The sequence below is a fragment of the Peromyscus maniculatus genome, chromosome 4, assembly GCF_049852395.1.
Source record: "Peromyscus maniculatus bairdii isolate BWxNUB_F1_BW_parent chromosome 4, HU_Pman_BW_mat_3.1, whole genome shotgun sequence".
Lineage (NCBI taxonomy): Eukaryota > Metazoa > Chordata > Mammalia > Rodentia > Cricetidae > Peromyscus > Peromyscus maniculatus.
In genome coordinates this window covers 146,569,721-146,583,424 of record NC_134855.1, presented here as the reverse complement: position 1 = coordinate 146,583,424, position 13,704 = coordinate 146,569,721, and the positions used below count along the sequence as shown (strand labels likewise).

Sequence of the window (13,704 nt, the reverse complement as noted above, 5' to 3'; positions counted from 1 at the left end):
AAATGAGGTTGCTTATGAGAAATACAAAATACTATCGAAGTGTACTCAACTAACCCTTGTATTGGGGGGAGGGGTTATCTGGGACAGGGGCTGAGGCAAGGAACAAAACCAGGACTCTACTAGTGAGTTAGCTCTTCTCTATCCATGAGAGCCCCTTAGTCTCCATTAGAGATTTAAAAGACTATTTACTGTGTGTATATGCACATGTGTGTGCAGGTGAGGGACAACTTTCAGGAGTCGGTTCTCTCCTTCCACCAGGTGGCTTCTGAAGATCAAATTTAGGTCATCATGCTTGGCAGCAGGCACCTTTACCCTCTGAGCTAATTGCTGGTCCTCCATGAGAGATCTTAAACCGGTGATCATACTTTCTCACTTGAAAAACAGTAGCAGAGGCCCCTGTGGCCTAAGTCAACACCTCATCCTTTCATGTGCTGATGTGTAGGCCCTGGTTAGGGATTCCACCCACAGGTGAAGCTAGTTTAAGTGTCCTGCTTTGTCCTCACTGAGGCCCACTTCTTTTCCTCCAGCCTCACTGATAACCTTCTGGAGGCAAGTATTTCCCTATAGTCCAGGAAACCAGGTTCTTAAAAAGAGACCAGGTGTTCCTGTATCTCATGGATCACACAACCCACAGCAGTCTGTCTCTTAGAGATTCCACATTTGAGGTGAGACTTTCAGTATGGGTTTAAAGAAGTCCCTTTAGGGAGAGCCTTTGGGCTGGGTCTGAAGGAGGGAGGCTATGCCACTAACTCCTTTCCATGGCACAATTTAATCTGCATACTGGTGGTAGGGAGGTGGGTCAGGTGAGCCCCCACGAGTGATGTCCAGCAGGAATTGGGTACCTGGAAGGACTGTAGATTCCTGATACACATGACACACCCATAAAATGCCCAGATAATCAGACATCCACGTGCTTGTGAAATCCTCAATACAAATCTGAATTTTGAACTTTCCGTTTTAAATCCAGGATCAAGACCATAGACAATTTATTATGTGAGACACGGTGAAGAATGACCAAGGGACGATATGGCTGTGAGTGACATGGAATTAGATGAAGAGGCTCAAGTTTGCTGAAGAGAGTTTAAATTTGGCTTTTGCTCTCGGAAACGTCAAAATAATCATAAGAAGCACTTGTGCCTTACAGAGCAAATAATCCACAGTGTCAATTTCATTTTGCAAACAGTGTCACAACAGCAGTCAACAGAAGCCTAAGAACACCCGAGAGTTAACATACAGGTTTGGTAAGATAGAACAAGGGATTGTGCATGCTGGTGGTTAAGTCGGGTCCACACTGAACCCGTGACCTACTTGGAGGTTGAAGTGGAAGCTGGGGAGAGCAGCTTTCCACATAAAACAACACGAGACAACAGGAAGAGCAGACTCTGCTGGGTGGCTGTAATGCTCATTTGCAGTAAGGCTTTCAAGATACAGGAGTTTTTATAGCATTTGTATTTTAAGGATTTAGGGCAAATACATTTTTTTTTCTACTTGATAAAAAGAAAATTAGTACTTAAAAGGTTCAAAAATATATTGATTGAGTGTTTCTTTTACATAAATAAATTATATTGATTTTTAAGATTTAACAGCTGAAAAACCCTTTCTGCTTCCACTGGAGGCAAAACTGAACAGAATGTTAGTTCAACAGCGAGCAGCATTTCTAAGAAATCTGTTGCCAGCATCACAGACCTTCTACACTACAAACACATCATTAAATAGCATTTATTCAGTTCTTGGATTCTTCCTTCTTATAGATCAGTTATAGAATTTCTAGTTTATATCTATGATTCATAAAACTGGGACTCTCCTTTTTGAAAATACACCTGATTGTTTTTTTTTTTCCGGTCACAATTTAACAGACTTCTTTGAGATGCTCATTTTAACATTTACATAATTTATAACTCCAAATGTATAAAAGACAATGACAAAATTATCATAAATAAATAATGCAAACTGAAATAGCATGCCAAACTTTCAGACCTTCTGATAAATTAGCAAAACTGTAACAGAAACAGTTAAAAAAACAAAAAACCCACATCAGTTGTGACAAGGAAGTGGATCTGGTGGTTGGAACACCTGCCACCGTCCAGCCCCTGGGCCCTGGGCCCGAGAACTGGGCTTGGCTGGTTCAAGTCTCAAGCATGAGCTGTCCATGAGACCATCAGGAGGGACATGATGTCAGGGGGTGAAGGGGGAAAGACAACGGGAAGCGGAGTGCTGCTGGGTGGGCTCGTCCCTGCTCAGCTCTTCAACATGGAGACGCAGGAGAGAATGCTGCTGACTGAACGGAACCTTGCCTGACTGGCAATTTGGAATTTGGGCCCAAATCTAAGATACAGAGTAGAGAGACAATGGAGAGGGAAACAACTTCACAGCTATAATGTAAAAGGTGGTATGCCTGCTTTGTCACACTACACTGATGACGGAACCTAGCAAGTGCGGAGCGGTTACCTTCCACAGGTTCCCGAAGGCCTGGCTCTGGGTGAAATAAGACAAAATAAAATCCAGCAGGTTTCTAACAGAGGGGAAGAGTGCCTAGAGGTCCCGGGGGATAAGGTGCCAGCAGTGCTAGTGGACAGGTGAGCAGTGCCCTCCCACTCGCTGCCATGACTCAAGGTTTTGAAGCTTCTCTCATTCAGTGGGGATGATGTGCATACTGCCTGTCAGCCAGTGTTTGCTCTTGCTGCAGGTGTCTGAACAACTATGAGGGAGAAACTGCATTACTATCAGGAAGGTCCCTGTTCTAAAGACACCATCAGTTTGTGCATTTTCAACCGTTAGTTCATATGCTGTAGACTACTCAGTGACCATGACCAAACAGGGACACCTGAACTAAGAAAGCACACACCAGCACTTCCTATCCTTGATCCGCTCGCTCTTCCTGTTCAACTGCTCACAAGAGCGAGCTAACGCTTGCTTGTCTCTGCTCTTTGGCCCCACAGTGAATCCTTAGGCAGCTTTCTTCTGCCATTTCTTCCTCAGATAAGTGGGACTTGAAAGAGAGAGGGAAGAAGGTATGTCATCAAGTACAGTATCAACTATGATTGCTGGAATGAACTGGATAAAAGAAAGAATTCTGTGCCTCCTAGACTAGGTAGATGACACTTATCTAATGAAGTGGCAAGACCCTGCAACTATTAATTAACATGTTCCCATAGTTCTCAGACAGGAGATTAGGTAGGGAATATTACTGATGGAAACACAGGTTCTTATGAAGGTGAAGTGAGGAAGTAACAAACCTTTATGGGATAAGAAACTTACAAGTCACAATAATTTCTTAAATGAAAAAGTTCTAATTGGTATCATCACTGGAGTCTTTGAGCCCCCCTTCCCTGGCCTGTGCCATGTGTTCTCTTTCTGGAGGCAAAGCGGTACTGGACTCAGTACAGTTCTGATCACTGTCTGGCTCCCTCTCACACCCGGAAGCAGGCTCTGGGTTGGGGTTATCCCCCTTTGTTTTCTTCTTTTTCCTCTTCTGGCTCTCAAGGCCAACCATCTCTGAGTGTCTGCCCTGCTGCATGGCTGGCAGAGCCATGCCCATGCCAGGGGAAAGAAACATGGATGGGTAGATGAGTCCAGGAGACACTCCTGGGATGAGAAATGGGTTGAAAGCCACAGGACTACTAGTAGTTATTGTGGGTTCAGACTGATCAGAAAACGGACCAGGGCCAGGCTTATCTTCAACCAGAGTGTCTGCTTTTACATCACGGCCACTCAGCTTGTCCTCTGTAGGTTTTTCAGTGGCTGAGGTACCACTTTTTGTTGTGCTTGAGAGAGACGCTGATGCAGTGGTTGTGCAGGTGGTTGCCATGGGTGTGTTGAGGAGTCCACCAACACCAAACATTTGGGGCACTGCAGCCATGCCTGGCAGCATCATGGGTAGCATGCTCAGGGTGCTTTTAACCTCTTCACCAGTAGGCATGGTAGCAAAACCAGCTGGGAAGCCCACCAGCCCAGTGAGAGGAATGCCTGGAATATTTCTCACATTCTGCAATCCTACCAGGTCCATCCCTGCAATCAGCCCATTCATGAACAGTGGTCCCATTCCAGAGGGAGAGTCTGCCACAATGGCTGGAGCTTTTAGGAGTTCATTCCGAGGCCGCCTCCCCCTCCTGCGGGGGCCTGCATCACGAAGCACAGGCTCGGGTAGAGTGTGATTGAATTTGCTTTCTGGGAGAAACCCCTGAAAAAGGACAAAGAAACATTGGATGCTGAATGTTACCAGATGGCAGGTGGTGGCTGCAGCTGCGTAGTACTGGCATAGCTTATTCCCAGCTCCACACAGGGCTCTAGTGGAAAGAGTATCTCCTGTCCACGGGCCCAGAGGGGTTTGACTCTTAGAGGCTGAGAGCATTCAGTAGCAAGGAAGCAACCAGATGCCTGTGCCATCAGCCAGCGCTTTCAACACCGACTGGCAAGAGCAGTTCCTACTGTATGAAAAACTGGCAGAGCTGGGAACTAGAGACCAACACTGATGATGCCCCAGGTCTTGACTCTTAGGGCCATGATCCTTTCACGGGAACACAGCAGTCATCTTCCTCATCACACAAGATTGACTGAAGCAGCAAAGCAGAGTGTGCTGGGGGGTGGGTGGGGAGTGGCTGGAATCAGACGCAGTCAATTTTAAAGGCCGACTGGGCAACACTACAGCTGATGCTGTGACTCAGAATGGGTCAGCTTCGGTTTAAAGAAACAAAACAGTGACACTTAAAGTCACCAAAAGTGAAGCGTGTGACACATTGCCTCCCTCCTCCCCGACCCGGAAGGAGCACTTGCTGGGGACATGGTACGCTAATGTTGCACGTGTCCCAATCTTTCCTGAGTCCCTGGAAGTTGTGACTTGGGATGAAAAGGGGTTTATATACACAGGCTGTAGAAATGAAGGACTTTAAGCACTGCAGGGCATGCACCACTAAGGCTCTGGTTTCTCTTAAGGAAGAGCATGTCTTTTTCTTCTTTCTGGGGTTCATGCCAAAAAACTTTTTTTTTTTTTTGAGATAGGGTCTCTCTCTAGAACCCTGTCTGTTCTGGAACTTGCTAGGTAGGCCAGGCTGGCCTTAAACTCACTGAGATCCACTTGCCTCTACTTCCTGAGTGCTGGGGTTAAAGGCTCTCCAGGTTTTTAATCAGAAAAGAGCTCCACAGTTAGCGCTTCTGCTCCTCAGACTCACAGTGTCATTGGGCACTATATACATGGACCACTCCCCACCACGCCTTAGCAGGCAGGACCATACGGCCTTGATGGTAGAACCAGCAGGAGGTACAAGTGGCAAGGGAGGCAGAGGCTGCAGCTGCCCTGCTCCTGGGGCCCATGGTCTGCTTGTGGAGAGGAGTAACAGAAGCCTTGGAACTGTAACAGCTCCACCTCTGAATTTGTTTTGCAGGTGATGTGAATCCCTGTGAAAAGAGAAACGTGCGTGCTTCCTCTACAGGAAAAGTGATCCCTCTCTCCATTTGCTGCTTGCAATCCCTGGGCCATGGACAACTGCACACACCTTTCTCTGTTGTTCTCCACTATTCCCTGCTCTGCTGGTTTATCAAGCAATGCAGAGCCACAGGATCAAAACACCCTCGTGCTGTTGAGCAGTTTTCTCATACAAAACGGTGATACAAAGAAAGCTCCTTGTGTTGGTAGTTGCTTCCCACCTCCCCGCAGCCCCTACTCTCCGGGAGAGGCCCCAGTGCCCTGTGTCCTCCTAGAGTAGTGTCACAAAGCTGGCACTCACATTACAACCTTCCTTCAAGTCTAGCAAGGATGGTCAGAGTGCTTGTGCTACGGGATGTGCACTGTGGACGCAGCATCAAGGCAGTGTGGCAGAACAAACCACTTGCACTTGTGCTGATCTGGTGCCTCATCCTGCGAATGGGGAGTGAGTGCACAGCAAGGGTCGGCAGGGGAAGCAGGACTCCATAGCTCCCTATCTGAGAAGAGAGGATCGTCTGGCTGTACTCCTCAACAGAGCAGAAAAGGGTAAAAAGGACGGCACAAGTCTTACTAACAGACATGAAAGGGCCAGCGGAATCCTATTCTTAGAGCCTGGGGCTTTAGAACACGGGCTTGAGCAGGTAAGGAATCTACTTACCACTTCCCGAGACTGGTACAGGAACTCCACTCAAAGCTCTGCCAAGTCCTATTGCTTTCACTGCCTCTCTTCTCCCCAAACTACAAAACCTACAACCCTCACAATACTCAACAGAGCTCTGCTTAAAGGGCAGTGATGGCTGTTGGTGACACTGGTTTCAGGCTCTCAGTGAGCTCTGAGGACAGGCACAGAGGGCTCCAAGAGAAGCTCCTAGAATGCACCAATTTCCCTGCAGGGAGTGGTCAGCCCTGCAGATGGTGCTCAGAAAGAGCAGCAGAAATGCCACATGACAGTCCTCAATCCAAGGGCTCCATCATCTCATCTCAACTTACTGTCACACACTCAATCAGATGACAGCGTCACATCCCAGAGATCCACAATTCACAGACATGTGACTCAAATATTTCTGAATCCCCAGAGATAGATATTTTTGAAGTGCTATACCTGTCCTTCAATTTACCAAAGAATATTCCAGGGGAAAACAAACAAACAAACCAGCTATCATGGACAAAAAAACTTTATGAAGGCAACTCCAAGAGTACTTTTCAAAAAGCTTTAGTTTAGTATCATAGAGCTGGAAGGAACCTCTTCAGCAGCTACACCAGGAGTCTTTCCCTTTCAAAACTGAATGCCAAGGACTACTGTGGGCAGAGCTGTTAGGGATTGAGCAGGAGAAGCACTCAGGCTCTTTTCATATTACACCACACCATGTGCCTTTATTCCCAACAGCACCAGCCACTGCAATATGCCAGGATGGTTTGTCATGGAGTGTGCTAGGCAAGTGCCCACTCTGATTTTGGGGTATTCACTAGAAATAAACTCCTGGCTGTTTATTTCTAAAAAGAGACAATAAGGCCTGAAGGATGGGGCCAGCTAGAAGGATGATTCTCTACCAGTTTGTCTTGAGCTCACCAATGCAAACCACTTTGCTCCAGGCCTCTGTCTATACCATGCCATCTTGGTCCCTTGCTGATCCATAACCTCTCTTGCTAAGCACAACTATACCTGAAGGCAGGCGTCTCTGAGGCCCTTTCTCTGCAGTCTGCCGACAGCTGAGAGCCAGGGAGAGGTGCCAGGGAGTCTTTTTCCTTTACATTATGCATACTCTAATTCTTTCCATAACTCTCTAATGTGAAGGGCACATTTCATTTCCAAGGTCTTTCTGTTGAGAAGACAGGTCCAAATAAAACCTTGTCCCATTTTCTTTATTTCTTTCTTTTTGGTTTTTCGAGATAGGGTTTCTCTGTGTAGCTTTGGAGCCTGTCCTAGAACTTGCTCTGTAGACCAGGCTGGCCTCGAACTCACAGAGATCCACCTGCCTCTGCCTCCCAAGTGCTGGGATTAAAGGTGTACATCACCACCACCCAGCCCTTGTCCCATTTTCTAACAATCTGCTCTAAGAAAGACCTTTACCATAGTTTAAACCAGTGGTTCTCAGCCTTCCTAATGCTGCGACCCTTTAACACAGTTCCTCATGTGGTGGTGACCCCTAATCATACAATTATTTTTTGTTTAACTAGCTTTGCTACTGTTATGAATCATAATGTAAATCTCTGATATTTGATCACTGAGAAAGAGTCGTGACCCACAGGTTGAGAACCACGGATCTAAACTTAGTTCTTTGCTGGCGTCACTTGTGTATGACTCTGGCCTCTTTGGTCCTGCCCTCTAGGTGCAGAGGGCTCCTCAGGCTCTAAGGCATCTAAAAACATTCTCTCCCAGACCTTGTTGAGAGTCACAGATTCAGTAAAAGCACAGGGGCCTCTGAGAAATCAGAGCATGATGGGAAGGTGGAGGCTGCTCTTCGTTTCTTCTCAGGTTTGGAGAGCAAAAGAGCCCAGGGTGAAGAGAATGATTCATGCACAGTGTGGGACGCATTGATAGAGGAAGTCAACCCGCACCACTTCCTGTGGGAGGGAGCAGCTACTTCAGCCACCCAGATGCTGCCCACCACAGACAGGTGCCCCTCCCAGCAGCACTGCGACCACACACAGCAGCCAAATCGGGCTTTGGCAGTTCTCCATCCTGGTAATTGTACCCTGGGGAGCAAACCTGCTTCCTCTTCTAGAAGCAGCCTGGAGAGAACGCATGCAGAGCAAGAGTGCTTGTGTTCAAGCAAGAGTGGGGCAAAGCTGCTTTCCAGATGAGGGTGCGGGATGCTGACCAGAGAATCCTCATCAGCATGTCATGGCATTTCTTCCAACAGACACTCAAACTCTTGGGTAGAAGCAATAGAAGGATGGTGACCAAATCATTCTCATCACTCTTACAAAGGCTTATCCAACAAACATTAAATAAGAAGAGACCCAGTAACTAAATGTTTAAAAATCCCCAAAGCAAAGTAAAACAAAGCCAAAGAATGCCAGGTCTAAGGCATTCTGGAATCACTGGTAAGATCTAAGTGTGTCTCTGACAGCACATTCTACCAGTGCTCACAGGTGCAACAGGTGATGGGTAGGTAGTTATAGCGTATCTGTAACAAACAAATGAAGAGCTCTCTATACACTAAACATGTGTATAGATGTAGCTGATAAGCAACCACTACCTGGGCATTATAAAGCTGAGTCTCATTTCCCTTGGTGTTATATGGACTTTACCCAGACAAACTTCAGCACATACAGCAGGACGCTGAGCTCAAACCAAGTTCTTTATGGGTTTGAATCTATTTTTAGAAGGGGAAGGGTTTCTGCCTTGGGCTTTGTATGTTCAAATTCCAACCCCCAAAGCTGGGGGGGGGGCAGTGAGGGCTTTACAGTGATGAGATCATGGGGGCCAACTCCTTATGAATGGGATCAGTGCCCTCTAAGAGATCCCAGAAGAGCTTATTTGTCCCTCCTCCATGTGAGGGTGCAGCAAAACGGTTGTTAATATTGGGTCCTCACTAGATACTTGACCTTCAATTTCTCAGCCTTGAGAATGATGGGAAACAAGTTTCTGTTGTTTATAAGCTTTTGCTACACCCACTGAATGGTGTAAGAGATCCTTTGGGAGAGAAGAGGCAGTATGCTCTGGGAGAGCCACTGCCCACCTATGTGTTAGGAAGACTGAACAGCCCTGAGGGTTAGGTTCCTGTTCTTGCTCAGTGTAGAAAAGGGACCTCAGAGCAGGGTATGTGTTTATTTCATAAAGGAAAGAGATGCACCATAAAGAGGAGGTTGGTTTGCAAGATTAAAAATGGGTTTGCTGGCAAGAGGTCAGTGCTTGTGAAGGAGCAATGAGCATTAATTTCCAGGGAATATGAGGGAAACTGCTGGGCATGTAGAAAGAAACAAGGCCAATGGCATGTCTATAAACCAACAGCTCAGGGCTTATAACAAGATAGGAACTGGAGGTCTTCCCCTGACCTTTCTCAGACACTATGTGCTGAGGTCCAAGGGGAAGACGGGGCAAGGGTAGATAGGACAGAAACAGAGGCTGGGTCAGTGGATAACACAAGGTCCAAGAACAGCCTTCCTGAGAACAAAGCAAGGAAAGGAAAGGGGCAGGAGGGAGGACACCTTCCTAATGTGACAGGTCTGAGGGACTGACCAGGTATGCCCTGAAGTAGCTGTGGCAGCAGATACAGATGAATGAAGGCAGTTGTCTGTGGAGCTGCTATGTGAGTGAGAAAACCAGTGACAACTGCTTTCTTTCTACAAAGAGGACATGACTAAGGTGGGCAGTGTTTGCAGCTAAAATAAGAAATCATACTCTGGCAATCCCACCAAGGAAGCTGATGTAGGGAATGCTGTAGCCGGCTAAAGAGCTGGAGCGTCCAGGAGAGCTTGAATTTATGGAAAAGTGGGGGAAGAGCAAAGGCCTCTACAGAGATTTCCAGAAGCACCTCTCTGGGATGCACTGAGAGACAGAATGCTCCCAGTGTGCAGTAGGCCCACTGGCAAATGTTTAAGGGAAATGTCACTACCGCCCCCTAGAGGTTAGGACTTTTCTATCCCAAACTTGTATCCATCTGTAAACTATAATTAACTCAGATTCGTTAGACTCCAAGTATTCTGCGGATGTCTTTGAAGCTGGTTCCAGTCTTATGATTCTATAATAGGAAAAGGGTAGTGCTTAGAGTCAGCTGTTTTTCATTGCTAGCGCAGAAGCACTAGGAAGAAATGTCTTACTTAAATGGTCATTAAAAACTTAGGTAAGACATGCACGTTTCCATCATGGCATCTATTAAATTGGGAACAAAAGACATATCCAGGGCTAAGGTTTTTATCCCTTGAATTGTACAAAAAGTAGAAAAAAAATGAAAGATTTTGGAATGGTTTAACACACTGTTTAGGAGGCGAAGATGGAAAACATAAGCTCAGGAGACACAGCTGCTGGACAAGGTCTGTGGCACTTTCTGCAGTTTAAGCTTTCTGCACTGGCCTCTTGTCCTCTAGGAAAATGCCATCCAGCTACCCACTGCTCGGCAGGGCTTTATCTCAAGTGTGCAAGGCATGGCACAGTCAAGATGGTCCCCTTGCTCCCATACCCAGTGCCTTCTTCCTACCCTCAGTCCTGGCTCCTTGGGGACAGTAGGAACTCTCTCTTCTCCACTCAGAGAGGTGATGTCTAATTTTCCAGGTTCTTTGCAGCGTGGTCTCCTCTGCTTGGGTTTGTCTGAAAAACTCTAGGAGGTAAATGGAGAAAAATGTTACAAACATTCTGCCACAGTCTGATATGGATGGGTGGCACTTCTCAGTTGGTTTTGTTCTTTTCCCCCTAATGGTGCTTTACACAGAACTCTACCACCAAGCCTCACCTAACCTCTCTCCTTGAGGTATCAGGACTCAGACAGCAGGCTGGAAAACAAGCTGTGGCCATGCCCCTGACTGGGGCTTGAACTGACTCAGCAGCTTCCTGGAGCACCGCTGAAGCATAGTGTGCTTAGCCTTCTGAGTCTTTCTTCACTGTTACCTGACTAGTCAGTTCTGGGAGTCTTGTGTGTGCGTGCAAGTGCATCTATGTTATGTGCCCCTGTCTGTCTGTGTGTCTTATGAATCAGATGGGGTTGGCATGAGCAGTGTTCAGGAGCCCTCCTATAGGTTCCTAACTGGGAAGACACAAAGCAAAGGCATCAAGGTGACTACCAGAGCAATTGTAAAGAACAGAGTCTTTTGCAGAAGTACCAATAAATTAACTTGGAAAATTTTCATCAAGTGGTAAGTGTGGTGGTATAGTGTTCCCCAAAATATTGTGTACCCTAATAAACTTATCTGGGGTCAGAGAAAGAACAGCCACTAGATACAAAGGCTAGAAAATGGTGGCACTCACACCTTTAATACTAGCCTTCTGGAGGCATGGATTTCTGTGAGTTCAAGGCCACAAAGATACAGCCAAGCATGGTGACTCACGCCCTTAATCCCAGAAAGTGAGCTTTGAATCCGAGGGAGTGATGGCAGAAAGCAGAAAGATCCATAAGGAGTGAGGACCAGAAACTAGAAGCATTTGGCTGGTTAAGCTTTTAGGCTTTTGAGCAACAGTTCAGCTGAGGTCTCAGAAGCTTGCAGTCTGAGGAAACAGGATCAGCTGAGGAATTGGCAAGGTGAGGTAGCTGTGGCTTGTTCTGCTTCTCTGATCTTCCACCATTTACCCCAATACCTGGCTTCAGGTTTGATTTTATTAATAAGACTCTTTAAGATTCATGCTATAGGTAAGAGTTTATACAGCCTAAGGATTTGTCTGTGAACTGATGATGTGGTCACTTCTGGGGAGATACGGGGGAGAGGGTGAACTTAAGTCAAATTCTGTCCTTGTAACTTTTGCATGTAAACCTGTTGGAATACTCTTGCAATTTCTGTTATTGGAGAATCTAAATGTTAAAAACAAAAAGATAATCTTTAAAATGATGTTCTCAACAGGTGGTGATGGCGCATGCCTTTAATCCCAGCACTCAGGAGGCAGAGGCAGGCAGATCTCTGAGTTTGAGGCCAGCCTAGTCTACACAGCAAGTTCCAGGACAGCCAAGGCTATAAAAAAGGTCTCAGTCAACACAGATTTCTTTCAAATAGTTCCCACCTTTTAGTTTCCTCCAGCAAAAAACTCCCCAAGTTTCCAGTGAGCGAACAGTAGTGTGGGGTAGTTATCAGCCAACACTTACTGCCCCAAAGCCAGGAACATCCAAGGAGTAGTCAGCCTGCTGCCGCAGCCAGTCAAGCAGGCTCTTGCTGGGAACAGCTTTCTCAGTCTGACTGCTGGATGCTGCTGTTGGCTCAGGAGTTGAGGAAGCAGCTCCTGGCTCTTCAGGGTGTGTGGTGCTCAGGGTAGTCTGCCCTGCATCTTCATGGACTTCCTAGATTAAGAAACAAATGAGTGCGTGTGGATAATCACGGCAGGATGAAATGAGTCCTGAAACACCAATCTCTACATTACCCATGCCAATCATGGCTCTACTGTAGAACATGCAGGTGTTCTTTGGCTTTTCCTTCTGCTCCCACCCCATCATCACCAGTGGGTGCTTGAATTTTAACCAACCGAACCCCTGACTCCTCATCTTACACATGCTAAGTGCTCACCACTGGAATGCCTTCCACCCTGTCTACTGGAAGCAGGCTTGACCTCATCCTAATGTCCTGTCATCGCCACTCACTGTCCTAGACACTGCCTCCTTTGCCCAGTATTCTGTTCAGACTTCTTACATCCCAGAAAATTCGATGCTAGGGTTTGCCCACCTTTTCCTCCTCTATGGTTTGAATGTGAGTCTTATTCAGCTCTGAATCACCAACACCTATAATGGGTCTGATAAAACCCTGTAACAGTGCTAATAGTGCTTGTATCAACAAATTTAAAAACTATCCAGAGAAGAAAAAAATATTTTATTTTTTCTACCAGTCACTCCTTTGGAACACTGTGAGCACTACAGGAAAATCACTGTATTTCTAGAAGAGAAGCACATGCCTTTAACAGCAAGAAGAGAACATACTCTCAGCATGTAGGTAGCTGGGAAGGTGGCTTTGTAAGTACAGAGCTTGGCTTATACACAAGGACCTGAGTTCAGTCCCAAGAATCCGTGTTTAAAAAAAAAAAAAAAAAAAAATGCCAGACTGGGCAGAAAGATGGCTCAGTGGTGAAAAGCATTGGCTATTCTTCTAGCAGCTACATGGCAGCCGACAAATTATTTGTAGCTCCAGTTCCAGGAGATTCAATGCCCTCTTCTGAACTCTGTGGACCAGGAATGTGTATGGGACATATAAAAACATTTAGGCAAAACACATAAAATAAGAATAAATAAACCTAAAGTCCCTCCCCAAAACGCAGGACTTAAAACAAACAACAACAACAAATCCTAGGTGGCAGCACATGCTTTAATGCCAGAGCTGGGAAGGTGGAAATGGGTGGATCCCTGGGCCTCACTGCCCAGCCAGTCTGACCAAATTGACAAGTTTCCAGGTCAGTGAGAGACCAGTCTCAAAAAAACAAAAGGTGGATGTTGCCCGAAGAAGGACATTCAAGGCTGTCCTCTGGCCTCCATGTGTTCATGCTATTGTGCCTGCATGAGCGCGCACGCTCACACGCACGCACAAACACACACATATTCACTCACTCACATGCACACAAAACAAAGAGTAAAATTAGTGTGTAGAACTAGACAGGGAAAAAGACATGCCCCTTCCACCTCTCAAACTACACACGAAAGCTGAGAGGAAGA

At 46.4% G+C, this 13,704-nt stretch overlaps 1 protein-coding gene across 3 annotated transcripts in view; it reads right to left on the bottom strand.

The window, feature by feature from the left end:
- Nucleotides 1–969: 969 nt before the first annotated feature.
- The window catches only part of Chd6 (chromodomain helicase DNA binding protein 6), a 186,617-nt gene continuing 173,882 nt past the window's right edge, over nucleotides 970–13,704 (bottom strand). For all 3 annotated transcript variants that reach the window (XM_006971044.4, XM_076571225.1, XM_042276720.2), the window contains 3 exons: nucleotides 12,157–12,348; nucleotides 10,567–10,686; nucleotides 970–4,180 (listed from right to left, as the gene is read on the bottom strand). In XM_006971044.4, the coding sequence (XP_006971106.3) occupies nucleotides 3,290–4,180; nucleotides 10,567–10,686; nucleotides 12,157–12,348 (1,203 nt within the window). In that variant the 3' untranslated portion in view covers nucleotides 970–3,289. The remainder of the gene's footprint in view (nucleotides 4,181–10,566; nucleotides 10,687–12,156; nucleotides 12,349–13,704) is intronic.